The sequence below is a fragment of the Falco cherrug genome, chromosome 15, assembly GCF_023634085.1.
Source record: "Falco cherrug isolate bFalChe1 chromosome 15, bFalChe1.pri, whole genome shotgun sequence".
Classification (NCBI taxonomy): Eukaryota; Metazoa; Chordata; class Aves; order Falconiformes; family Falconidae; genus Falco; species Falco cherrug.
This window is the reverse complement of record NC_073711.1, coordinates 7050681-7077690: the sequence shown is the minus strand read 5'-3', so window position 1 is coordinate 7077690 and position 27010 is coordinate 7050681. Positions and strand designations below refer to the sequence as shown.

The 27010-nt window shown below is 37.3% G+C and overlaps 1 protein-coding gene across 5 annotated transcripts in view; it reads right to left on the bottom strand.

The window, feature by feature from the left end:
• The window catches only part of THOC2 (THO complex subunit 2), a 55520-nt gene extending 31301 nt beyond the window's left edge, over positions 1 to 24219 (bottom strand). For all 5 annotated transcript variants that reach the window (XR_008735190.1, XR_008735191.1, XM_055727151.1 and 2 more), the window contains exons 1-12: positions 24062 to 24219; positions 17115 to 17173; positions 14801 to 14892; positions 13567 to 13618; positions 11469 to 11539; positions 10649 to 10770; positions 9695 to 9828; positions 7850 to 8016; positions 7136 to 7228; positions 4483 to 4638; positions 847 to 1019; positions 500 to 695 (exon numbers count right to left, since the gene is read on the bottom strand). Coding sequence is in view for 3 of the 5 variants with exons in the window: in XM_055727151.1 (XP_055583126.1) it covers positions 500 to 695; positions 847 to 1019; positions 4483 to 4638; positions 7136 to 7228; positions 7850 to 8016; positions 9695 to 9828; positions 10649 to 10770; positions 11469 to 11539; positions 13567 to 13618; positions 14801 to 14892; positions 17115 to 17173; positions 24062 to 24123 (1377 nt within the window). In the remaining 2 variants the exon portion in view is untranslated. The remainder of the gene's footprint in view (positions 1 to 499; positions 696 to 846; positions 1020 to 4482; positions 4639 to 7135; positions 7229 to 7849; positions 8017 to 9694; positions 9829 to 10648; positions 10771 to 11468; positions 11540 to 13566; positions 13619 to 14800; positions 14893 to 17114; positions 17174 to 24061) is intronic.
• Between the last annotated feature and the right edge of the window lie 2791 nt (positions 24220 to 27010).

The window sequence follows — 27010 nt, the reverse complement described above, 5'->3', positions numbered from 1 at the left end:
TAACTGGTAGAACATGGGGGCAACCCACTAATTAAAAAGATGCAACATCCCCTTACTTCCCAAGTAACCTAAGGTGGAATAAAAAGTACTATTTTAAGCACTGGACATGTATTAGGTTATCTACAACATAGACATTGCCTACACTGTCACTTTAATAATGTAAAAGCTTTCATGCACTTAATATCACACATACCTTTTCTATAAAAATATCATACACAGATAATGTTTTAAAAGATGAAGACCATAATGAGAAATGAGTTACCACTAAATATTCCTGGTTATAAACCTAAAGTGCCGTAAGTTGCTCATTAAAATGTTTGTTATGTTCGTTTATTGATCATAAAAATGATCAAGAATTAAGATTCTCCAAATTTGTCATTACTCAAAGTATTATGTTTCAGTATTTGAATATATACACAATTAGTAAGACTTGAGCAATTTTTGACATCAGGAGAATTGGTATTTTTCAAGTTTTGACAAGCTGTTCTGTCATACACACCTCTTTCATAAATGCTTTTCCAAGGCGCACCACTTTTGCAAATAAAATAGGATCATGGGAGAGATGAGGACCAAGGTAACAAAGCATGCTGAACGCTTCCTTTCTCAAGTCCTCAAAGCTGTCTGCTTGTTTTGGTGCTCTCTTGTTTGGCAAAGAAGAAATTGGTGACCCTTTAGCTCCTTTAGGTACACCAACTCTGAAAAATAAGATGTGCAGCATTTCACATGAAACAGAAGTGATAATTTTAGAAATGTATCAATACAGTTAGGCTTATCGATGAATTCATGCTTATAAACAAACAGTAGTTCTCCCCCTACGTACCAACATAATTCTACTTCTCACTTTACCTGCGGTATAGAGGTTCAATTGTCACGTGTACAAGCTGGCAAAGGGCAACTGCAATAGGCTTGTGTGAAGTAGCATAAAACGGAGGCATCTGATCCATAATACTTTGTGCATGCTGCCAATCACCAATTTTTAATAAAGCTTCCAGTAAACCAAGCTTTTGATTATCAGGAGGCTGCAAGATAACAAGCAATGAAAAATTGTATTCATAAAGTAGTCTTATTATTTCTCCTTAAGCAGTTTGCAGTTGTAATCCACAGCTAGAGAAAAAACCTAGTATTTCAACTATGTAATGAAAAAAATACGTAAAATAAAATCCAGCTAGGCATTCAGACAATAAGCACACTTCAAAAGCAATAATAAACCAGTCCACATAGAGTCCAACATCTGGACCAAAGGAAGTTAAAAATAAAGTTCAAAATATAAGTTTATAAAGTTGTCTGACATATATCTGATCATGTACTTTTCAAAAGTCACAATCCATTGCAGCTTACTACTTTACATGACATTTTAAGAACAATGCGAGCATTTAAGAATCTTTTCCATTGTGTGTTGCTCTGGATTTAAAAGTACAAATTCCTATTGCAAAACAAACAAGAAAAACTCCACTAAACACAACACCAAAATAAACCCAGAACCTTTACCTATCTTAGTTTGACTGTATCCTAAGTTTTGCATCAGCACTAGGAGAGCCTAGTTTTAAGTGCAAGTCTAAGGAAGTTTTCCAAACATCCCGTTTTGCAATATATACGTAAAAGAAAATAGGAGTTTACGATTAAGATCATGCCTTGAAACATTTTTGCATGGGCACGGCATGGATACATTTTGTTGTTACAAATTGATTAACCCTCACCCCCAAGATAAAAGTCTATTAATATATGACCAACAGCAAAGAATAGTGACTGCAAACTAGCTGTATATAACAAGCCTTAGATTACGTTCACACCAAGGGAAGGAAGATTGTAAGTAAGACAAAACATTTAAGCATTTTAAGGCATAAAACCAGTTTTATTTAAACCATGCAAACAAGACACACTACCAAGAACAAAAACTAATTAGAAATCAGATGGTTCTGTGGCTCTACAGTTTGCATAGATTTTATAATTTTTTTCCCTTTTAAAGTTTCCTCGTAACACTATTTTTCTAATTGTTTTGAAAACAGAAAACAGTCTAGTACACAGCAACATGCAGAAGAGTTTCAGAAAACAAAAGGCACAGATCTATTCTAGATTCATGTTGAACTTATGTAGTAATGAAATTTCAGCCTTTCCTTTGAGAAAAGTATGTATCTGCACATCAGAACAAGATGAGCCTCTGAAAGATTAGTGTGCATTTCTGTTTGCAGATGTATGTTTTTAATGTTGTATTACCATGTAACTAGTTCAAGTTCCTTTGATGCCAATGGTCGTCTTTTTGTGTCAGTATATACTATCTTAACAACAGGGTATGCTGATCCTTTACTGAAGTGTTTAAAAACTTTGCTTGTGCAGTATACGCAGGAAGGTTGAAATGCATAGTCAATACAATAGACTTCTTAAATTAGAAATAATATTATTACCCCAAAAAATCATAAACCAGTTACTAATAGGAAGGTAGCAGTTAAAGTTTGATACCAAATACCAATTTTTTTGTGATCTGGGGTTTTTGGGTGATTACTAATTATATTAGAGTCCGTGTTTCTACTCATAAAGTCTTTCTAGGCCTTATGTGTTACTATGCTATTTCATGTCCAAAGCGGTCACTGCTCACACGTGCATGCCACTTGACTGGGTCTCTTTAGGTAAGCAAGAGAAAGCTTACATGGCAGAGAAGAGCCAGTCTCTAACTGCTGACAAATCTAGTCAAACTGCCGAGTTCTGTGACTTCTCAAATATCTCCCTATTATGTGGTTATGCCAAATGGGTCTTAAAAAGGCAGAAGTAGATAATGCACTTGCCAATACTAAATAATTAATATTAGTCATGAGACAATGCTAATTTTTGACCACACAAAACAAGCACTTTGTGGATTTCAAAGAAAAGCTAGAATCAATAATTGTTTAACACCGTCTTCCTTATGGATAAGAAAGACATTTATTCCATGGTACCGTATCAAAAATTGTACATTAAAACGGCATACAGGATACAAAGCACTTGAATGGCTTTCACACATAGCTACTCCGCTAACTGCTATGAATTGCACAGCTAATCACATACAAAGATGCTAACACAGAAACAGTTTCAAGAAACAGCACGCACCGCAACAGTGTGCGGTCACAGAAACTGTTCTTGTTAAGTACAGCTCTCCATTTTCCCATCACACAGGCTCAGACTTTGTTATTTGTCATCGTAATCCTTCAGAAGAATGTTGCCATTTCTGCTAGAGCTTAAAATTCCCTAGTTCTTAATTCTAAAGCTTAGCCATAAAAACAGACTTAATTCTTCTAACACTACTTGCAATATATACACTCCCCATGTCCCATCAAGAGTTTAGTTTTCCATCAGAATGTGGTAACATGCACGCTTCAGATAATACCAGGCAGCCTCATCTGACTGCAGATAAGGTAGACCAAAGCAATGTGGTATAATCAAAAGGAATATTGAAATAATGAGTGGCAGGGAGGTTAGAAACTTAAAGCTAGTGAAAGGAATGAGTTTAAGTAGCAGATGCGGCTGCAGTTGAGAGCCAGAAAGCAGTGCCTACATCAACTGCCTGAGGGAAGAAAACATAATTAATTTTTCAAGCTAGATAAAAAAAATGAAAAAAAGAAGGAAGGAAGGTCAGAGATGTACAGAATCAAGGTGGGGTAGAACAAACAGGGGTAAGTAGACAAAACAGATTGATATAATGAATCCAGGAGGATACAGAAAATTAACAGCAGAAACTGCCAAGACTGATGGACCGCTCCCCCCTTGCCAGTACACCACTTGTAAAATGCAAATATCAAGCTTTTATTTTATTTTCCTTTAAGCAAGACATTTAAGCATTACTTAAGACACTCAAAGATGACAACAGAAAGGCTGCTAAGAGATTAAGTAATTCTGTTTTTAAAGTAAAGCTTGGACACACTGAAATAAATTAGACCTAGGGCATCATAAGCAATATCTGACATCATAGCACCTTAAGAGTCTACATTTACATGTATAAGATGCAGGTCTAATGGAAAGCACAGCAGTTACAATTTAATATGTTCAGTTAAAACCTTTTTCTACAATGCAGAATAATTATAACAGCATTCATAGGTCTGGCAATTCTTTACATCCCAATTCTTAATTGGGAGAAATAAAGAATAAACTCTTTGTAATGCCCTTATTTTTAAGAAATCAACTAGGATATACTATCTCAGGTCCTAGAAAACACAGTTATTAAAGATTGTAGAGTATATGAATGCTGGGACATACTTAGTGGAGTTGACACAGTACAAAGGGAGGAAAGAAATTAATTAGCCACTGAATCAAGCACACCAAATCTAGAGAAATCCAAAAGCCCAAACCATGCATTTTTGCACATTCAAGGTAACTGCATCAGAGGGCAGAGACAAGCCTTCCAAGAAGTACACACCTGTCTTTGAAATATAAAGATGTTTCCATAACAGCTACTATGTTTGAAGTAATTTAAAATCATTGTATTGGAAAGGAAGCTATTGACAAGACACACACCTTCTCAGTTTTCTCCTCCTCTTTTTCTTTTTCCTTCTCCTTTTCCTCAGTCTTTTCAGATGATAAGACTACCATCGTAAGTTTTCTGACAATTTGCTTAGCTTCCACGATCTCTCGCTTGTGTTCCTCAATGATGGCATTATCCCCAGGAAGCAGCTAAAAAAACCAAAAAACAAAAAAAAACAACCCACCAGAACACACATTACATCTGAACATTAAAGTGACCTACTGCTACTTTTGATCACTAGAGTTTGAAGCAGAAGCTTGTCCTTCCTTGTTACTAATCAGATAAACTTATTCCCTGAAAGGTTCTTTTCCTTGCTGCAATCATCCCAACAAGGAAGTATACTATTAACAGACTATTCTGAAATCAAGGACTCCTAAGAAACAATAGTATTCTACTTCCTCACAACCATTAGTTGTATAAGCTCCCCTTCCCCTCTCCAATTTATCATTCAGCTATAACTATATGGTGACAACATGCACATACTTGATGATAATAACATTTACAAAATTCAGTGCCTTAAACCAAATGTGAATATACAAAAGCACAAACTTTCACTCGATCATCTAAAGGGGGAAAAAAATTCCATCACCAAGAAAAACCAGGTCACCTACTTAAGACACACATTTTGACTGCATCTTTATTTTAAAGGAATACCATGTTTAAAGCTTACCAAATTTCCTATTTATCAGCAATGTGGGTTAAACACGTGTAACATCTGTTACTTAAAAAACATCTTAGATTAAGAGATACCTAGTATGATAAAACCTCAGCGTAGTCTTGTGCTTAAGAATGATCAGGATAAGGAACATAACCATACACAAAAATTAAAAGGTCAAGTTGGGAGACAGAAGAACAGCTGTTTTTCTTAAAAAGCCAAACTTCCATTTGATTCCTAAAACCATGCTCAAACTTCAACTATAAGTAATCAAAACTTATTGTAGAATCATGAACTCTGATACAGTAATCCTTTCTTCCACTGTTTTTAACAAGGGAAGATTTTTACTGTTTCTTCTCCTCCCAAACTGACAGTAGAAGGAGAGACTGCGTCATCTTCTTCAGAGAAAAGACAGAAGAATTCCTCAATTTCACAGAAGCGTGGGGAAGAATCCCACTTGGAAAGGTAAAAGGTTTAAAGAGCTACAATATTCTCCTTTGAAAACACAGTAACCTACTAAGATTCACCAAGAAATACCTAGTGCGGAATTTCAAGGGTAAATCATATCTTCAGGACACAAAACATTACATATGGCTTTGTTTGTATACATACACAAATAGAAAACAGTTCTTACAGGCTTGGAAGGGGGCGGGAGGGCAGAGGTGGGGAGAACATTCTTGATATGAATGATAATCCTGACAGCTGCCATTGTACAGGAACCACACAATATATACCAGTTACGACTCAACACCTACATGCTAATTATTTTCTTGAAACCCCCATAGCAAGTGCAATTAAGCCTGAACTGAAAAAAGGAAAAAAATCAGTCCCAAACATGCAAAGACAGACTGGTAGAGAGATTCTGGAATGAAGTAGATTAAAAATGAGACCGAGAATCAACATGACGACGGTGAACATGTTGATGTTCATATATTATATATATCATATAGTATAAATGAATGCAGGGACCATTCTAGCTGTGAGGCTGTCAGAAAACACGCCCACACTTACACAGGTCTGAGCTGGAATTGCACAGGCCACTGTAACTCTGAGCCTGAGCATTTGTTTTGTAAGCTTACAAACATTCCCTAACAAACTTGCATTACTATCACGCATTCTTCCCTCCACACTAATTATCCGAGACATGCACTCCTACTCATGCTCCGCCCAACGCATTTTAAGCCAAAATACTCACACGAAGTCAGAGACAGTTACTGACAAGTCAGATTGTGATTAATGCTATTAACTGCCACACAAATTAATGGCAGGACTACATTCCAAAGTTTCCATAGCTGTAACTAGAGCTCATTTCCTTCATTTCAGTGGAATAGCTGAGTCTTAATAGGTATTATGAAATTAAGAATTCAAGTATAATGTAAAATTATGTTGATAACTGTAACATTCTGTTTACTATCTGTCAAACTTCTATGTTGGTCAGTAAGACTGTCAGACTGGAAAGGATAAGAGTGTCTGACTAAATCTGAACATGTTAACTCATTTCCTCTTTCAACCTAACAAATGCTCAGATTGTAGATGGAATGAGAGGCCTAATCAGGAACATGTAAGAGTTAAAAAAAAACCCAATCCTACTATTAAACTAAACAAAGAAAGTTAGGAGCCAACTGCCCTACCACTTTTTGCAAAATTTGATCTTGTAAAGCAAAACACTCAAAGGGTCTAGGTCTTAAGCAAGGTTACTCAGGCATTTAAAGCATACTTAGGCATTTACCTCCTACCTCCTATTCAGACAGAAGGTAAGCAATCTGAAGGATGCTACACAGATAATTCAAAGAAAGTGTATCAGCATTCGTATTTCAGTGTGTGTTTATTTGAGTACGTAGCATTAGAAAGCACCGGAAATTAAACACATATATATATACAGGTATGACACAGATGTCCCAAATCCGCAGCTTTAGGAATAAGGTAAAAAAAACCTGGCTTTTTAAAATTTTCTTAGTTTTGGCACCTGACAGAGTAGGACTGTCACTTACATGAACATAAAGATCCTCCAAATCTATGAGATTATGTTGCAAAAGGACAGCAGCAACTCTGTATAAGGAAGAAGGCGTCTCACCACTTGGATCCTGAACAGGACAAGATTGTAAATTTAAGAAAAAAGCAGACCACTGCAGAAGGTCATGAAACAGAGAAGAAACTACTCAAAGTTCAGATGCAACATACTAACCCACAGTTCTCCTTGTTACCATGCCATTTAACTGCTACTACTCCAAAGCCACTAGACTTTACCACAATACACAACCAGAATTTTCAGAAAAAAACCCATTCAACTATCTGCACACCTTGCGCTGCTTGTATACAATTCCTAACCATACATTTAAAAAAAACTTGACTATTCGATATATCATGACTCCCTTGCAAACATGCTCTTCACTAGTGGGGACAAGTCTTTTGTTTATAAGGTACAATCTCTGTTAATTCCAGTCCTTACATAACTATGCAAGTTCAAATGGCACGTATCAAGATTGTTTGCAGCTGTCTTGGAGAATGCTAAGCGTTCTCCTCTAAAATACATTAGAGACTTCCACTCAAATAATGAAATTACTGCTTTCAATACTAGAATTTCACAACTTTAAAACTACTTCTAAGTACAAAAAAAAAATTACAGCAAAAAACTGTTATCACTGGCTGCAGTTCAACACTGAGTACAACCAAACACCAAGAACAAAAGAATGGAAATACTTTACCTGATAAAATTTGAATTTGAACCCAAGGATATGGCATAGAGTTTGAGGTTCACACATGTACATGTAAGACTCTATCAGTGGTACAAAGAAGTCATCATATTCAGGCCTGCACTCATAGACTTCTAGGATAATATCCAAAACTCTGTTAGGATCAAGGTTAAAACATCCTAGGTAGAGAACAACAGAGTAGAAAAGCTTAGCATTACTGTTTTTAATCCCCATTCTGTTACTAAACCACAATGCATTCGTTTTTAAAGTTAATTCTTTTCAGTTCAAATTGAACCTGGATTTATGTACAGCACAGTAATCTGGATCATCTGTAAATACAGCATCGATCACCTTGACTTGTGCCAAATACTGAACTAGGCAAAGATACTAAATAGAATTTTCAATTCAGATTACAGAAAAACTAGAAATTACTACCTGAAGGCAAACATTTAATTAGTAAAAACCCAAACTCACTAATACCACGCTGCCAGCAAAAGGCATGGGCTGCTTCCTCTCCCCTTCTGGTGGCACACGTATTCATGCAGTCACACAAATCAGACAGCTATAAACGATTTTACACCCAAAGACTGTTCTGGTTTAAGCTAGACCATAATCCATGTCGTACTGTCCTGTCAATTCAGTATTATTGCTAGCATTAGGGAGAACAGTTTGTTTATTTTGAGGGGAGCAAGAACAAAAATATAGATCAGGTAAGCCAATGTTGTAATTTCACCTGTATTATCTTATTATATACATTTTTCCCCGGAGACATGCTCGAGAGAGAACTTTTACCTATATCAAAAGAATCCAGACCTAGACTATTTTCTTCACTGCGCCATGAGAAATTTTATCCAGGCACATTCACTATACAGGTATATAAATGCATCAGTCTTTCCTTCCCAAAAGCTATTTCCACTACACCAGGACCTACTGCAAGTCAGTGCGTTAAAAGAATTGACAATTTATAGGAAGTCTTTGCAATTCCTAAAATTCCAGAAGATGGAAGAATGTTTTGTCATAAAGTTTGTCAAACTGTATGTATTTTTTCCTGTAATAACTAGCAAAAACATCCTCTTCTCTAGCTCTGTTCTGAAACAAGTAGTATTATTACAGGGATTTGACTGTCTCAGGCAAAACTCTGTGAAAACAAGTGAAAAAACAGATGAAAAAAAAATTACCTTTTATAAAATAGCAGCATAGCCTTTTGACCATTACTGCACTGGCACCATATGAAACAGGCACCAGTGCAAACAATCTATTGTATAAAATTCCATTCAAAAATGGAGTGTAAAATATGGGGAATTACAGATATTTCCCATTTTTAACATACTTTGCACTTTGATTGTGACACTCCCCCCAAGACTCAAACATGGACAAATTACAAAGTAGATATAGGAAGAATATTTACTATTTCTCATTTCTTTTCATAAGGAATCACTTATTCAACTTCTTTAAGACTAAAAGAATATTCATGCATTGAACTGAGTACTTTAAAACAGCAAAAAGTATTACTTTGTTACACTCCAATCTGCCTGCTAAGAGATGAGAAGCACACCCTCAAAAAATACTGCTGAAATGAATCAAAATCACAGTGTGCATATTTGAGCAATACCATAAATTCAGTATCTAAATTAACTACACAGCATTCCCCAAATTAATTATGCACAGGAATAGGAACTTCCAAGTGTCATAATTCTATGCAAGGTGATATACCAACATGTTACAATTGCACTACACACCCTCATGGCACATTATTGGATCCACAGATGATCTCAAGCAATAGTCTGAAATCACCATTTGCACTCGTAAGACCATGTAGGAAAACCAGTGCCCATATTCCTTACACAAATTCCTTACCTATTAAAGATTTGATATTTTCAAGGATTAAATCACTAGTGATATTTCCAGATAAGTCTTGCCCCAGTTCTGCAATGAGTTTCGCATAACCTTCATTCTCCTCTCGTAACAAGTTAAACTTCTGTTGCTTATAACTGCAAACACACAGAAATTAAACACTAATGCATTACACAAATGTACAGTGAAGCGTATTTATGCCTTTATCAGTATTAAATTTTTTATATAAAATTCTGATTTTGCACAGATTTTTAACAATCTGTAATTTAACTGAGCTATTGCAAAAAGTATAGAATGCAGCACAATGAATACCTGCAAGGTAGCAAGTGTTCTCCAAACAAATCCAGCTCTTCTTTTCTTTCAAATGCAGACCATTTAATAGCAAGATTATGCTTATACGTAACAGTAAAGCTTGATGTTGCACACTGTGCTGGAGAACCGCCCTGTAAAAGTCTGTGCTTACAGACCTATTCTAGTTTCTAGTGGTGTTCTTTGAGATTGAGACTAAAACACTGGATGCAGAGACAAAAACTAAACACACATCACAAAAATATATCCTGTGTTGCCTAAACTATCATAACATTTGCTTATTTATGAAAACAAATGCCTCTGCTTAACTGATGCAACAGCAACAATTAATTTTCTTATACTTGATAATTTTGTGACAAATGTGAATTTAAGTATTAATTATTTAATCTGCAGATATGGAATCACTGCAAGCAAGAACCATAGCAATAGGTCACATCAAAAAAGATGTTGTTTCTCGAGTTTGAAAACCAAGAGAGCTAACGAGGTTCTTTTGTCAACAAGTTCAAGTGTGACAAAACATATTTCCCAAAGAAAATCTAGTATTTTATTGAAATAAACATTACACACTATTAGAAAACATTGTTACCAGACTAAATACCATTGCCCCTTCTCACCCACTCCCCAAACAACCCCTGCCCCAATACTTACAACAGTTTTGTCTTTATTTTAACAGATTTCTGATTGAATTGTTGAGACTGCTTGATAAGTCCTAATGACTCCAGGGTCTCTGGATCTAAACGCTCCTTTAGAACAGTGTCAGATACAAGATACTAAAAAACACCAAAACCACAGCAAATTTGTCAATTAGGCTACATGATTCTGAATAGAAAAAAAACATTCAAATATCATGATATACCATGATACTAAATGCATTCTGCTTCAAACATAGAAGTGGACAAAAGCAAGAAGCTATTTAACTGTAATTGGAATTTTACAGTGGTAGATTTTATATGCAAGAGCACCTTGAAGAAACATGTCCTAGAATCTAATTGCTGGTTACAAAGTATATGTTGCATAGCATCTAGTAATATTACGAAGAACTGCATACTTACAAAGCTTATACCCATTATCTCCCATATTCTGGGAGAAAAGCCTTATTATGAAAATAATGCTGAATTATCCTACTAATCACACTTATTCCATGTGGTTAGAAATGCCACTTCTAAAGACAGAGAAGGCTGCATAAAGAAGAAGTCCAACTCAAAACATACTGTGGAGGCGAAAGTTCTGTTAAACTGACAGTGGGAAAAATTTAAGTTCCCTCAAAACTCTTCAAATCATTCAAGAGGCAACTATATTACTCTACCACAACACTTTGAAGATGCATTCTTAAATTATTTGGGAATTTATTCAAACATTCTAATAGCCTTTTTTTGCAAAAGAAAAAAAAAAGCAAGCTTCAAACTCGCTGATTTTTGTCAGATTTTGACATATACTTTTACCAAAAGACTTTCTAGGTGGAACTTACCAAACAGGCTAATACCAGTTGGGTAAAATGATCCCTCTTACTTTTCTCTTCTAAACAACTTGTCTCAATATCTAGTATAAAAGAAGATGAAAAAAAGGGGAAAAAGAAATCATTTACTTGTGGAATTTCTAAGTTTCTTCTTTTTCTAAGTATTCAGATAAATGCTATTGAGAACACAATGCAAACAAAGCAGCTTGTCTAGCTTCTTGTCACTTTCCACCTAATCATCTACCTTAAGGTCCATGTTGTATTTTCATGACAACTTAGCCACATCCACCAAACTCATTGAAAAGGTAAAACAGAAATCAGAAGAATGCCATAACATTTCTTTCTTGCCCTTCTCTGTCACAATAAGGCTTACAGCAAGCATTCAGAACCACTAAGCATGAAGTGAAGTATGAATTGCTGAAAATAATCCTAGCCTTAATGTAATGTTCTAGTCTCTTCCTCCGTGTCTTCAGAGTAACTACCATGTACCGCCTGGTCTGCAGTCTTTTACTATCTATAACTCTGGATTTCCATTCTTTTCTTTTGCATTGTCAACTATCAAATGCAATTCACAAATCCACTCCTATGAGAAGACAAGCCATAAAACAATGGCCAAGGAAGCACACCTGTCTAAAGTAGTTTTAAAAAGCATGTTACAGGAAGCAAGGATCTGCAGAAGGAGTGCAAAATTCAATAGAAGAATGCAAGGCAAACAGACATCATGAAAAAATACATCCACACCCAAAAAAAAAAAAAAATCTCACAAACCAACAGAAAGACTAGACCCACAGAGAAAACATGAACAACAAAACTCTTGAGAAAGCAGCCTCAAAACAGACTGAAAAACAATGCTGCAGGAGGACGACAGTGGAGGCAGACTTGTCACATCAGTCTGGACCCTAGCAGCCAAGCCTCTCAGCCAAAGAATCTGCAGAAAAAAAATCAGTCTAGGGATGCGGATGAAGGGATAAAGTGGGTAAATAAAAATTCTCACACATTGAAGCACATTAGCTAAGTTGACGACATTAGGGGGGGAAAAAAAAGTCCCGACAGTAGCAGTTACCGGTTAGAGGGAAAAAGTGTCAAGAGAAAACTCATTAAAAACAAGCAAGAAGTTTTCAAATGTCCTTTGTCCCAGAGTCTGAAACATAGCTTCTTAGCCATATATTTATTGCTCTGCTGCTAGTGGAGGCATGGCATTTGGTACATACTAATTTGAAGGGAAGGAGGGGGAAAAAAAATATGGAAAAAGAGGCAGACAAATAACTAGTTTCAGTTATTCAAGTAGTTGAAACAACTAATCAAAGTTTTCTAACCCAGCTCAAAACCAAAAGGGTATCGATGTAATACTACATTATAAAAACAAATCATTACAAAAGATGATAGAAGTACACAGAACGAAACATTATGAATAAAACAAAGTCAAAATTAATCTTTTACATGTTACAGAACTGAGGCTGCATATGGAAACTTAACGAGGTGCATCTCTGCACAGGCAGCCACAGCACAGAAGATGCCACACTCTTTCAGTATACAGAACAAACCAGGCTCCATGATGAAGACATCACAACATAAAAATCCCAAAGTTAATACCAGAATAAGTACATATCTTTAAAACCTGCTCAGCTGGCAGACAGTGACTTGGAAAATGATACTGTTTGCCTTTAGATTTCTGGACAATTAGCACAAGCTTCATTTCACTAAGAGTGACAGTACAGATACAAATATTTACAGAACACATTCTGAGAACAGAACAGAGGATGTCCCTACCAGGACGTCAACTTTGATTTAAAGCACTTAAAAGAATGATAACAACACTAAGTCACCAGTTCCATTAGCTAACACCCAACATTCTTAAAAGCTAGCTCCTTTAACTATTCTTGACAGATCAGTTTCCACTGCCTTTAATAGCTAAGTTTCTGGAAACTATAACAGAACAAAGCAGAATGAAAACACGTTAACAACTGACATACAGATACACCGAGGAAGAATCAACACATACTTTGTAAACAGAACTCATGCTTTACAGATTTAATGAAGTTTCCTGAAGAAGTAAGCATGTATTTCTCCATATCTGAGGCAATGCTGAAAGGAAGGAAACCCAACTTACCTAATATACAGAATACATCAGCTAGGATGGAGGGCATGTCTTCCCGGAATTCCTAAAAAGGAAAAAGTTCGTGCTTAGTGAACACACAAATTCACATGTGTACACTTAGGAAATTCTTAATCCATTACACAAAACAACACTTCATTATGAAGTAAGTTCACATTAATTAATAATATATATTATTGCTGATACTAATAACAAAGTTATGTTAATTAATAATTCAGAGGCTCAATTATTGACTAACGTTAAGTGCTGTACTAATTATTAATATGTAATGAAATAACATAACATTTCGATGTAATTTAAAAGAGTATCTAGTGGAGAAGGACAAAATCCTCCAGTAAATGCCTCCACTTCTCTACCAAAGCGGAACTCCCTGTGTAAAGATCAGCACCAGCCCAAAGAGGAAGCTACACTTTCTCAAGCAGCCAACAAATTACATTTTCCTACAGTAACTAAAGATCAAACATTAACACATGCTACCCCAATAGCATGTGCACCTCAGCTTTGACTTCTCTCAAACCCAATGCAGAAGTTTAAAAACCTAGAAAGGTTATCCTAGAATAGATCACTGCAAAACATTTTTTGTAATGTTCTACACACAAAACAGCAGTCTAACTTACAAAGAAAAAGAAACTATTGTTTTCAATATTTTAAAGCGTATTTTTTTCACTTTATTTTTGAACACTAACATTTGGTAATCTTAGAAGTTTAGAAGAAAATACTCTTTTCCCTACTTCCTCTATTTATTCAAAGTAGTTTCTGTTTGAAAAAGATTTTTCTTAAAATAAGTCTAATGCATTATTTTAAAGGCAGACAGGGGACTTAAGACCTCTCAATAGTAAAATGGCACACACACATTGTTACACTAAGATAGACGTAAATTATAAAAACCAGTAGGTGGCATCACAGACAAGCTGCATAAGCTAGTGAAACCTATTTTTAGCATTTATTTAAAATGTCAGTCTTCACATGCCTTTTAAAAAAACATTTAATTTCTCCTAAAATGAATATATCTATTCCTTCCCACAAAAAGTAGGGAAAAAAAAAACCACTGACAAACTACATATATTTCAAGTGCACACAAATGAAGAAAAAGAAATTGACAAGGACAACAACTTTTTAGATATGGAAAACCAAGTCTGTTCAACACTATCCTACTTGATTTTCATTCAGATTTTTATAACAAACTAGAAATTTGGTAAGCATGCAACTATTAAAAATATCTACTTACTATGACATCACCAAGAACATTAGAAGCTTGATCATGCTTCAAGTTTCCTCTGACAACATGGTATGCAAGCTCGTACAAAGCCTGTTGGATATCTATTGAAAGAAAACATTAAGGAACATCGTTAGGTAATCTTTGGTAACTTTTAGAGCAATGTTTACAATAATCCTGTAGACTTCAGACACCCTGCAAGTAGAGAGGATATGCTTCTTTTACCAATGACTGGGATTACTTTATTACTGCTGATAGATTAAATATAGCATCAATATCTAAGACTTCACACAAGCAGACAGAAGAGAGACAATACACTTTCCCTAGGGAGTTTATGTAATAACAATAAAATGAAATGAAAAACTACAGTTCTGCACATAAAAGCTTAAGTTAAATCTGTCTTTCCTAAACCAACTGCCAAGACTCATAATTCACATAAATATATTATACATACGCATAAAAATACAATACACAGGAAACATTACAGTACTTTTTCCTAATCGTATCTCAACACAGATATGCTCTCAAGAACCACTTCTCTTGGAGAAAGTAAAATGTAATTGGAAAAAAATACTTAATGAGGATTTTTTTTTTTAAGGGAAGTCTCCAATAACTGAAGAATGCTGCTTTACAAAAGCTTACATTAAGCTGAAACACTAAACTGAGATACAGCATTTGAAAAAATCTTGCCACGTTAAAAATAGTGGTTGCAAAAACTACTATGGTAAACTCGTAAGGAATTGTTCTTGAATACACCACAATGCTGCTATACTTTTTTAGTATGTGAAAAATAATCAAACCCAATACTTTCACCTTGCACTTGTACCATGTGGTTTACTCAATATTCACAACGGGTATAAAAGTTACAGATCTTAATGACTTAAAGCAGGTACTTGATAACTTGGTGACTGCAGAGCACTGTAGCTGCATTAAAAGTAGATTTATTTCTTTTTTAAATTGATAGGTTAATTTTACCTATCACAATGCTTTTGGCAAAGAATATTAATTGCTGAAGATCTGAATATAGCAGGATTGGTTTAGCCACCAATGCTATGTAAAATATAATTCTACTATTTTGAAGGCAAATTCAAGCAGTTTGGTGCAGTACCCAATTTAATAATTTATGATGAACCCAAACAAACTATAAGCATAGCCCCAAACATGTCTCTCTCTGCAAGTGGCTCCCCACATGATGGGGTATTTGTTACATAGGTACACCACCAAAACCTGGCCTGTCTCCATAAGCTTGTGGTATATGGGACCTCAATAAATGCCCTTCTGGAACCGTAAAGGCATAACAGCCAGTGCAGTTTTCAGAACTGGATGTGGGTCATGTGGACTCAAATTCTTAGCAGTCAGCATCTCGGTACCTCACTCCAAATTATCTGTATTTTCAGGGTTTTCTTCCATGACCAGAAGGACTTAAACTATTTCTGTATAGTAATTCCTCCAATATAGCCACTGCATGTATCTATCTAGTAATTCCCACTGGATATTTTAGATCCTGACAAGGACAGATTTAAAAAAAAAAACAAGCAACAGCATATAGCGATTGTCCATCTGCATCTAGAACAGAGAACATCTGCTGACCTTTCTTCAAAAACTTTGGGAATAATGGTGTAGCTTTGTTCAATAGTAAGTTCTTTGTACTTAACAGTATTACTTATAATTTACATTGAAACATTTTGGTTTCTCTTTTCTTCTATTACAATTGCCCATTATGACTATTCTAGCAGGAGCTCAAAACACCATCTGAACAGCATAGCACATTTGTGGTCTTAGTAATACGGAAGCTTTTCTTCCAACAGATTCAGCAATGCAAAGAAAAATTTAATCTTTCTGCAAAGACCAAAGATTTTTTTAAAGTGAGAATTTAAAACTTGAAGACAGCAGTGTCGTTCACTAACAAAGGAGAAAGTCTCTAACTCAGGCATTGCTGTAAAAATTACTTTCTGCAGTATACAAGTACACTTGCATACGGTAGTGTTCATACATATAACTTTTAGAATAAAACTGTATTTGAGTCTGCAAAAAGGAATTGAATTTTCTACAACACAGACCAAATAATGGACTACCCCACCACCACTTAACTACTGTCTAAGAAATCTCTTACCTGGACATCTGAAGACAAATTAGTTGTGGATGTTTGTATTGCCTTACTATCTGTAGTATTCATCTTTAGCATGTATTAATGATCAATGATCACCGTACAGGAATATTCCAACCAGATACATGCAGATGTACCATGATCAACTCTTTCCAAGGCCTTTTTTTAAGAACCACCTTTTTTTTATTTTAAGAACCACAAAAAACCCGCACAACCTACCTCTGAAACCCATACTATCATGGCTTTTGTTTTCACTGAGAGTGCGACATAGTTGCACACTGAAACAGAAAAAATATTAAAAAAATTAAAAACATAAAAATAGAGATTAGCATACACACAAAAATGTTTGGAGGCTTTTTTTGTTGTTGTTCTGGCTAAAATACTTTAAATTTGGGTAGTTTAAATGGCTGACTACATTTTAACTTTCATAAACACTAATTCACAGAAATTGCACAGCAAAGAAATACAAGTTTCCCAATAGATCTCACACATATATATCATATACTTCAAAAAAAATATTATTCCTAACATTACACATACTTACACACAGAAAAGTGAGTACACTAGGCAATTTTAATGTGAAAGGAAACATGGAAGCGCTAGCATTAACCTACTGTTGTTAACCAATAAGGAAATGCTTCTCATGGAAGTACTATCACAGTTTTCAAACTCTGGCCTGTAAAAAATTTTAACATTAAAACACATGCATGACTTCCTGATGCAGTGTTTTATCAGTGGTGAGACAGTCACTAAGGGAATCCATTACAGGATGCAAAGACCTGTCATGTTACATTGTCTCCTGAGGCTCCCTCAATCAAATTAGCTATATGTAAAAAGTACACTAAATACTGTACATATGGCTCCATGAAATAACAGCTCTGTGCATTATAAAATAAATGCTTAAAGAGCAGGCCTCTCCACTACACTGATGGCTTAGAAACGGAGATGCTTCCAAGCTACAAGGATTTTCCCTCTCCACCACAGTCACCTCAGCACGAGGTTTCAAAAGCAGTTTCGTACTTCAAAAATAGTAGTGATTTACCTATATTATAACATAGGCCAGTTAATATCTTAACAATTTTCTTCACACTTTCAAGTTTTCAACCGTAAGTTTCACATATTTTTCGTCAAAAAGTCTTTCATGTGCAGAAACTGAAGCTGGTATCAGAGCTACATCGTATTCCTACATAAGATGGCAAGACCACAATTTCCTGTGGGAGCAATTCTTAAGCATGTTCTCAAGTAAAGCAGGTGTTTAGAATTATTAGAGGCTTATCATCAAAAATAAACAGTAAAAAAGGATTCTGTAGCAATCTGTCATTCATTCTATTTGCATCCTATGCCGTTTATTACCTCTCTAGCAGGACTGAACAGCTGTTCCAGCAATCAAAGGATTGTAATTAGCAAATACAAGGTATATGCACCCTTTAAAGACAACTGGAAAATGGGCAGTTTCACATACAACGTAACCAGCAGAAATGTGCTAGCTCCGCAAAAAGCAATGGTATGGCTAAGATGTTCTAAATGCTGTTGAAGAGAATGCACAATATTTGGAATTAACCAGAGCAAAGATGGCAAAAACAGAGGAATGGGTAATTTAATTTATTTTTCATTAATGATAAGTGCACTTTTTTTAAAGCAGCAATAGATTTTTTTCCCAGCTATCCCCAAACAGTGTATCAATTTGATCGATCAGATTTTCTTAAATTTTAATTACTCCTCCTCCATAAATAAGTTACCATATAAGCACTCATTTCTAAGCTCTGTATACAAGTAACAGCAAAGTGAAACATCCAATTCCAAAAAATTATCTACTGAGATGCACACTTTGACCCCTGTGTCATAAGGTAGTATCATCAACCACATTACACGAGCAACAACCCTGTCTACTTGGACAGAAGCGTTCACTTAAGTACATCTTAATACAACATAAGAGTTTTAACCTCTTCCAATTCCCTTTTCAGGCAATACCAAAACAGTACTATCAACTTCATATTACTTCAAGAAACAAATCTGTTTGATCAAAGTAACAAGAAACCTTATTTAAAATTAGTCTGTAAAACAACTTGCTTTATGTTTGTAATTAAAAAACCCTGAACTATTAAACTGGAAAAAAGAACCCTAAAAATTTTCTTTTCGTGAAAGTCTTCATGAGAAAGTTTTGGTAGCAGAAAAGATGACTCTGATATTACTCTTTGGATCTAAATTAATAATTCTGCTTATATTCTTTCATACAGGTACTCCAAAGGAGGATGACCTTTTCTGAAGGTGCTGTCAGGCAGTACAGCTGACCTGATTTAATGGTTTGATGCTGCAGAAATGCACATTCACCAACGCTTCTTCCCTTCTTGGCCACAGAGTTCTAGCCCTCATGTCAGTTAAATCAGTTAAACTGACAAACCTGGCAGAAAACTGGTAAAAAAAAAAATAAGTCTTCTGCCAACTTTGCAAGCTGAAGCATCTTACCAGGAGGTCAGATAAGCATCAGAGTAAAGAGAGTCCTCGTGAATGAAGGCAGAAGCCCTCCCTTCCAGTACCAAGAAACTGTGAGATTAACTGAGAGCATCAAGAATTAAAATCGCAATACTTTCATGTTCACAAGAATAAAAACGTCTCTATCAGTACAACCAACCAGCTTGGGAAAACAGCCACACAATACCTTCTCATTTAAACACTGCCCATGACAATGGAAATTTATCAGGTCCACTTTTCAGTTCAACAGACTCAAACTGTCTGTTGTCCATTAAGAGTTCATTTGAAACATTTATTACTCTAATCTTGTAGTTCCTTACTGCAAGCTTAGGACAGAGAGCTTCCCTACTCCACTAAAACCTACATCGCTTCACGCAAAAATAAAACTGCAAAACGTATAAGATACAATAAAAAAACCAGGATAACCTAGAAAGTAAAAATAGTTTTAAAAAGTTATAGAATCACCTCTGAAAACCAAAGTTTTAAATTAAATTTGTTTTGGACCAAGATGGGATAGATTTGCTTAAACAACAAATCCTGAAGCAGTGTTGAACACCTATCAAACAAGCTTGCATGGCAGAGTCATCAACTGAACCCAAGTTTCCCAATTCATATGCAATGTTCTACAGCCTCAATTACACTCCCACACATAGTATATGGCAGTAATTGTCACAAAGTGCATGTGCCTGCAAACATTTAAGTATATGCTTAAGTATATGAGTTTAACTGATGCGGGTGGGTAGTTCTCTAATTGAGATAAAGTACAGTCAACTGCATTTTGCAGTCAGGATGGCAAAAATACAACTAAACTGTTTTCCTGACTCTCAGCCCTTCAACTCAACACTGACATTCTGCGTGGAAGTAACAAACCTATCAGGGGTGCTTGAAAGATCAAGTCTCAAAATTTCACAAACTGTTAAGCTTCTTCAGTTTATCCTGAGGCTTAACATATTGCATAAACTGCCAGCCAAGTATATTATTAAAACCTTACTTCTACATTAAAGGGTCCTCAATGTGTTTATCACAAAACAAGGTACCAGTCTAATACTAAGTCCTTGCCATTTAATGCATATTATAAATGTCCATATGGGCTACAATCATAGACCAGCATCTTATTGTGGAAGACACTCTACAAAACAATACACAATTCCACTACAAAGGACAGTGTAAGTACACACAAATAGGTGTACAAGGAGTCTAGACTGATCAGCATAATAAGCAGTCATACACAGATCCCAACTCAATCTCTATACAATATAGAGTAGCAAAACAAACACACATAATTTAATAAACTATATTTAGACGAGGGTCTGAACAAAACAAAGTGACAGATAAGATGACCACATCCTCACCCATTTACAGTTTTGACAGCTAAGAGCACTTGAAGCTATCATGATGTACATTTACATATCGGTGTTAGATATTATTACAAATCAATAGTTCAATTAATCAAATTTAAAGCATGTACAGTTTTGATCAAGGTCTCTGAACAATTTCTAGGAACAGACTGGTCACTGCTACCCAAGCTCTACAATGTTGCCTTACTATCTAACATGAAACTCTAAGACACATACAAAATCCTTACTTTCTGGGTTTGGGATATTTCTGTTTTATCGTGATGAACTATCACATCAGCAAAAATAAAGTTTATTATTTTCCACAGCAAAAGATCAGTCAGTTGCAAACTGACTTCCTTGTAGGATTTCTTTAAAACACCCCTATATTTTGTTTTCTCCATAAACCAAACTTCTTCCTTTTTTTCTCCTTCCTTGCCACCCCAATAACATCATCTCCCACAGACTACAGCAATATTACAGATCTGGTATGTTTTCAGGTATAGGCAGACCACCACCATACCACTCGGAAAGCAAACATACAGAGATAACCTTAAGCATCCTATATTAATCACCGTAGAAGCTGAAATACCAAATAAACCCAAATCATTTACTTCTCTCAATACACTTTCACATTCCCCCAAAACATAAAACTGTTTTTATTTAGGTAACTAGTAAGTGCCAAAACACTATCTTGGGCTTTTCTTTCTGCTAATTATGAAGGCGTTTTGTTCAGGTTTTTTTTCCTATAATCCTCACTTTTTAACAAAGTTGGTATTTGCCTCCCTCCAAATGAGCCCACCCCTTCATTTAAAAACAAAACAACGGCCCTCTACATAAGAGTGAATTTCTCTGACTTCAATGCACGGGCTTTATTAGACCAGGCTTCCACAGAAGAAGAAAATCCAAACTTCTGAACTTTTTGCAAATCCTGTATTTACTATAAATATCAGGTTTGTCCCTCTGCAGTATCCTTCCCCTTCCCACTACTCTAACTTGTTTATCAATATCATGCATTGTCTTAACTTTGAACCACAAACTCTGAGGCTGTAATTGTGTCTTAGATGTAAGGCCGAGACCTAATTTATACTTCTGGGCATATTTGCATTGGATAAATAGCTCAAAAATAACAAGTATCATTACAGGTATTCCCCTTTTACTTTAAATAATGCTTAAAAAATTTAATGTGTTTCATTTTTGAAAGAAAGCATCATAATTTTTTTTCCCCAGTAAAAGAGTAGATAGGAAGCTCTGGAAAAATAAATGCAAATTTACACACTGAAGATTCCCCCCAAAAAGTTGTTTCCTAAGAAGTTCCCTAGATAGTGGCTACAGATTCTTTTGCTTCTAGAAAGTAAGTTTGTATACTCCACATACTTACAAATCTACCACTGCAAAAACTGACAACTGTTATCCAGGCACAATCATTTCTTTTTTTCCCCCTAAACGTATGGCTTCCTTTGCAAGCCACTCTTGAAATCATGCCTGGAACTGCATTTAAGCAGCATTCCAAATGAAGTGTAAATGCCACAAATACAAGAACTAGCCTATAATTTCGTTCTATTGGTTCCACAACACTTTCTTCCGATCGTAGTTAAGAACTATGCTCTGGGGGAAGGTGAGAATCATAAAAGGTTCAATTCGGGCCAAAAGCTAAGGTAACTTGCCTCTTACATAGATAGAGGTTCTGAGAAGTCAATGCAAACAATGCAGCTGCCATTATGTGATCAAACTATGGAATTTCTATCCTTGAACACTCCATACATGGTGAACTCCATACAATCTCAATGACGGCAACAGGGTAAATTACAAAAATTATAATCATATGTGACTACTTCAGGCAAAAATGACTTACCTATTACAGAAAACCTAGCAAGTGCATCCACATGTATATGTTATGTATAAAAGTAGATGTTTTATTATAATCATACGGGCATTTTTCAAACGTATCAGTATACCTTTTTTATTCTTTGCTATTCATACAAACATTTCTAAATTCTGAAGTTCAATAAAAAGGTATCTGTGTTTATTGCATAAATACTGCCATGGGTGCAAATTCAGCTACTGCCATAAAATCCTAAGCAGTAGATTAAAAAAGCAATGCAAACCTCAGCATTGTTCAGGGGCTCCTGAACACTTTTATTTCTGTTGGAAATGCAGGTACTGAAGACATTTCATTGGCCTTTTATCATTAACATCAAAACACGTTGATCTTACACGCTAAAGTAACAATAGTTCTAGCACAATTCAAAGCCAAAAATGACATGGCTATAAAAGGGGGGGGCCTTCACTACAAAATGGAGGGTCTGGGGAGAACAGTGCTTCATGCAGGGAGCCTCTATGTTCTCTGTTCTCTACCCCACGACCTTTTTCTTCATGCACTGAATGCACACCATTACCACACCTGCACAACGTTTTAAAACAGATGAACAAAAGAAAATAACAGAAAGCATGAATATCAAAGAGCGTTTCTCCAAGTAATCCCCCAAACACCCCTATTTGGAACTGTAGTGTTTTTTTGGTTAAAACAAAAAAAAGACAAGTGCGTGAAGGCATCAAAATAACAGCATTCAAATACATATAGTTAGTACACAGGATGCCCTTGCCCAAACTAATACAGTAACATGAAATGGACAAACTGGTTAACAACCCCCTGAACAGATGCACTCCTGAAACACAGCATAGTGAATCTGCCAAGTTAAGACTGCTTAAAACACATACACAGAAGGCCCTGAAGGGGAAAGCTCCTAGCACACCTGCATTGATCTGGGAAGCTGCAAACAGCCCCCTGAGTGCACAAAGGTTACCTCGCAGGATAAATAGGAACAACTAGCTGATCCTACCTTGCCTGAATGAAAGATTACAGCGCTAGTGCCCTCAGAAAAGGTATAAAGGTGGGGACGGGGGCCGAGACCTCTGCCAGAAAGGTCAACATCGCGGAGCCAGCGAAACAACGCTTCAGGCTCCGTGCTACCCCGGGGGGGCGGCTAAAGAGGAGCCCGACACCCGATAAATATGACTCGGAGGCAGAAAGGGGGCGCTCAGGGCGCGGGCAACGGGCGCCAGGAGAGCTAGGCCCAGCGACGGGGGACGAGCTTCGGCGGAGGGCGTCAGCCACCCCCGAGGAGGCCGAGCCGGATGGGAAGGCGGCCTGCGCCCCCCGCCCCACCAGGTTCCGTCCCCAAGCCCCAGCAACAAGGACGCAGCCCCGAGCGGCGCCCTCCCCGCCCGCTCCCACCTCCCCGCCGCCCCCCCCCCCCCCAGCCTCCCTCGGCGGCGAAGCCCAAGTCTCTCCACCCTGCCGCAGGCCGGTGGCCGGCGGCGCCCCATCGCCTTCCCACGCCGAGGCCCCGCACTCACAACTCGTTCTTGCCCCCTTTCTCCCAGTTCTTTATCCACTCGGCAGGGAGCAGCGCCGCCATCTTCCCCGTATGGCGCCGAGAGCCCGGATGGTGGAGCAACGAGCCCGGGTCAGAGGGGACGCACGGCCCGCAAGGAACCACGGGACGCGGGCGCGCCGTACCCTGGGAGACGGGGCGCGCCGCTCCACGGCGCCTGCGCGGCAGCCCCGCCCCGCCCCGCGCCGCTCGGCCGCCGCCTGCGCTAAGTACGGGCCGCGGGGTGCGTCAGGCGGCCTCTGCCAGCGGCTCCGGGCAGCGTCCCCCGGCAGGGCAGCCGCGGGGGGAGCCCCGGTAACGGGCCGGGGCAGGCGGAGCGCGGAGCTGGCGGCACCGCCGCCTCTGTGCAGGGCTGATTGCAGGCACCCTGCAAGGGCCCCAGCGGGCCGGGCCTGGGCGGCCTGGGTGGGTTAACGCGTGTGGTGCGTGTGTGACACCGCGAGTTGCGTGACCGTTCCATCAGAAGAACGTAGACGGTACGAGCTGTTAAAAATGGTTCTGCTGCTTTTCGAATCTTGAGCTCACGATTCCAGCATCACCATTTTGAAAACGGCGAGAGTTTTAAAGGGAGCTCTGTAAATGGGAAAGCTCTGCCCTTGACCAAACCTGTGCCGGGCTTTGCATCGCTGTTCCCCGAATTCTGCCCCACCATTTTGAAAACGGCGAGAGTTTTAAAAGAAGCAGCTTTTCCAATGGGAAAAGCTGTGCTGTTGCCCAAAGCCATGCGGTGCTTTGCATCGCTGTTCACCGGAGTGCTGTGGCGGCACCATGTAATGGTGTGAGTGAACGGGGGGGGGTGGGGGGGTGCGTGGCCTTTCCCGATCCACCACCCCTCTAATAAAGCAAAGCTGAAAATACAGAAAATCTTCCTGTGTAATCATCCTCCTAATTCACCATGACCCAAAGCAAGGCAGCGTGTAAGTAGCGTGTAGGCTCGTACGCATTTGTGAGCAGCTGCCGTGGGCCAGCGTTACTCTGACCAATTGGGAGCCAACACACCGAGCGAGTGTTTAAATCGAAGAATCTAAAAGCCCTAAACTGGTTGGTATGATTTTCAGAATGTTGTGTGCATGAAGCTCATGTGTCCCTCAGCTAGTCCTTCAGGGTGTTTGATTAGTTCTTCAAGTTCTGCGTAGCTGGAAAGTGCTAAGCAGAACAGTGAGTGGCGGAGCAGTGCACACACATGTTCCATGTTCTAAATGTCTGCAAGTGCAAAACCCTCAACCCTCGCCGTTAAAATGCAGAGACCCCTGTCTGTGGTGATGAACTACCTCAGCATCCCTTATGAACCACGTTGCAAGCTGAGGTCTTGTCTTTCAAGATAAAAAGCAGATTTTCTTTGTCTTTTGTCACAGCATTTTTGCCAATAAAATATCAAATTAGTTTTTCAGTTGCAATTTAGGTAATATTAAAAAAAATCATTGCACCCTCACAAGTTAATACCATTTGAATAAATGATGTTATTTATTAAATCAGGTAATTTAATTGCATTTAGTAAATTCAGTAAATTTGTTTAATAAAAATTGTTTAAAAATGGGTTTATGTAGCATTACTATGAAAAGTTTAAACCACCTCTAATTATACGTTAATCTTTCTTGGTCATTTTTAACATGGTCACGCTAATGTAAGATCTCTGTGAGATAATTTTTTATGAAATAAGGTACAGTATTGAACCCTAAACCTGCAAGTACACGTAATTGATTATATCACATTATTTATTCTAGTACAGCCTCCAATAGAAATTCAGAGTGTCAGTCATACATTGTACACAGTACAGTGATACATGTGATATGTTTGAAACTATCTTTTTGCAGATGGTACATCCTCTTGATTACGAATATAAACACTTAGGACAAACAACTCTGTAGGTGTTGTCTTCTGATTATCATTCCTAATACATGTGCCCCTTTTATTACATGTTATTCATCTCCGTAAGTCTCTCCCAGCTGCTCTTAATTTCCTTCAGTTGCTAATCAGGATGTATGAGTTAAGAAATACTTTGTTTGGCCAGGCAGCACGTGTTTTCAGTCTTTCCAGAAATTCCTCTTGCCTGTCAAGTCTTTCCTTCATCAGCCTTCTCAGTCTTGTACATGCTCCCTTCTCTACTGAAGTGTAAATCATTTCACAAATATGAAAGCGAAGAAAATTGAGAATTTGAAATAAAATAATTAAAAAAAAAGATGAGGCCTAAGTGCACTTGTGCCCATTTCAGTGCTAGTGCTGTTGGGGTTTCTCTGCTGCAGGCTGTATTTTCCACGTTTAGCAGAAACATACGTCTTGCAAGGGCTTTGGGTAAAAAGGTTGTTCTGCTTCAAAAATTGCCCCAATCAGAAAGTCTGTAGAATTTCAGCAAATCCGTATAACTGCTGACTGAGAGGGAACAGTGTTGTTTTAATTATTATTCATAGCCAGTCCCTGTGCAAGCTGTATAATGTATAGAATGCTGTTGTTCTGGATCTGTATGTACAACACCTACTATAAAGGGACCCATTACAGCCACTAAACTCTGCAGTAACACAAGTAATAAAGGAGACAGAATCTCTGCCTCCAGTACTTAGATTTTAAATAAGACACAAATACATTTCAAGCATATAATATGCAGTGTGATAAAAGATAAACTCAGTTTAACAGTGCCTAATATATTTATGAAGTGTTATTTTTAAAAGTTTTGTGGAAAAAATGTATTTAAAATGTGAATGATAAAAGGCACAGAACTGCAAGCCTAAGGAATAACATGAGAATGTATTACAAGAAAGTGCAATCGGTGTATTTACAAGATAAGCCTAAGAGATGCATAAACAGAAAACAAGAAGCTAGCAAGAGGTATTAGGAACAAGGATTTATGTAGGTGCAGAGCTATGCAAGGTGTCATTGTGAACATGTGAAAGTCTGCCTTCATGATGAGGATGAA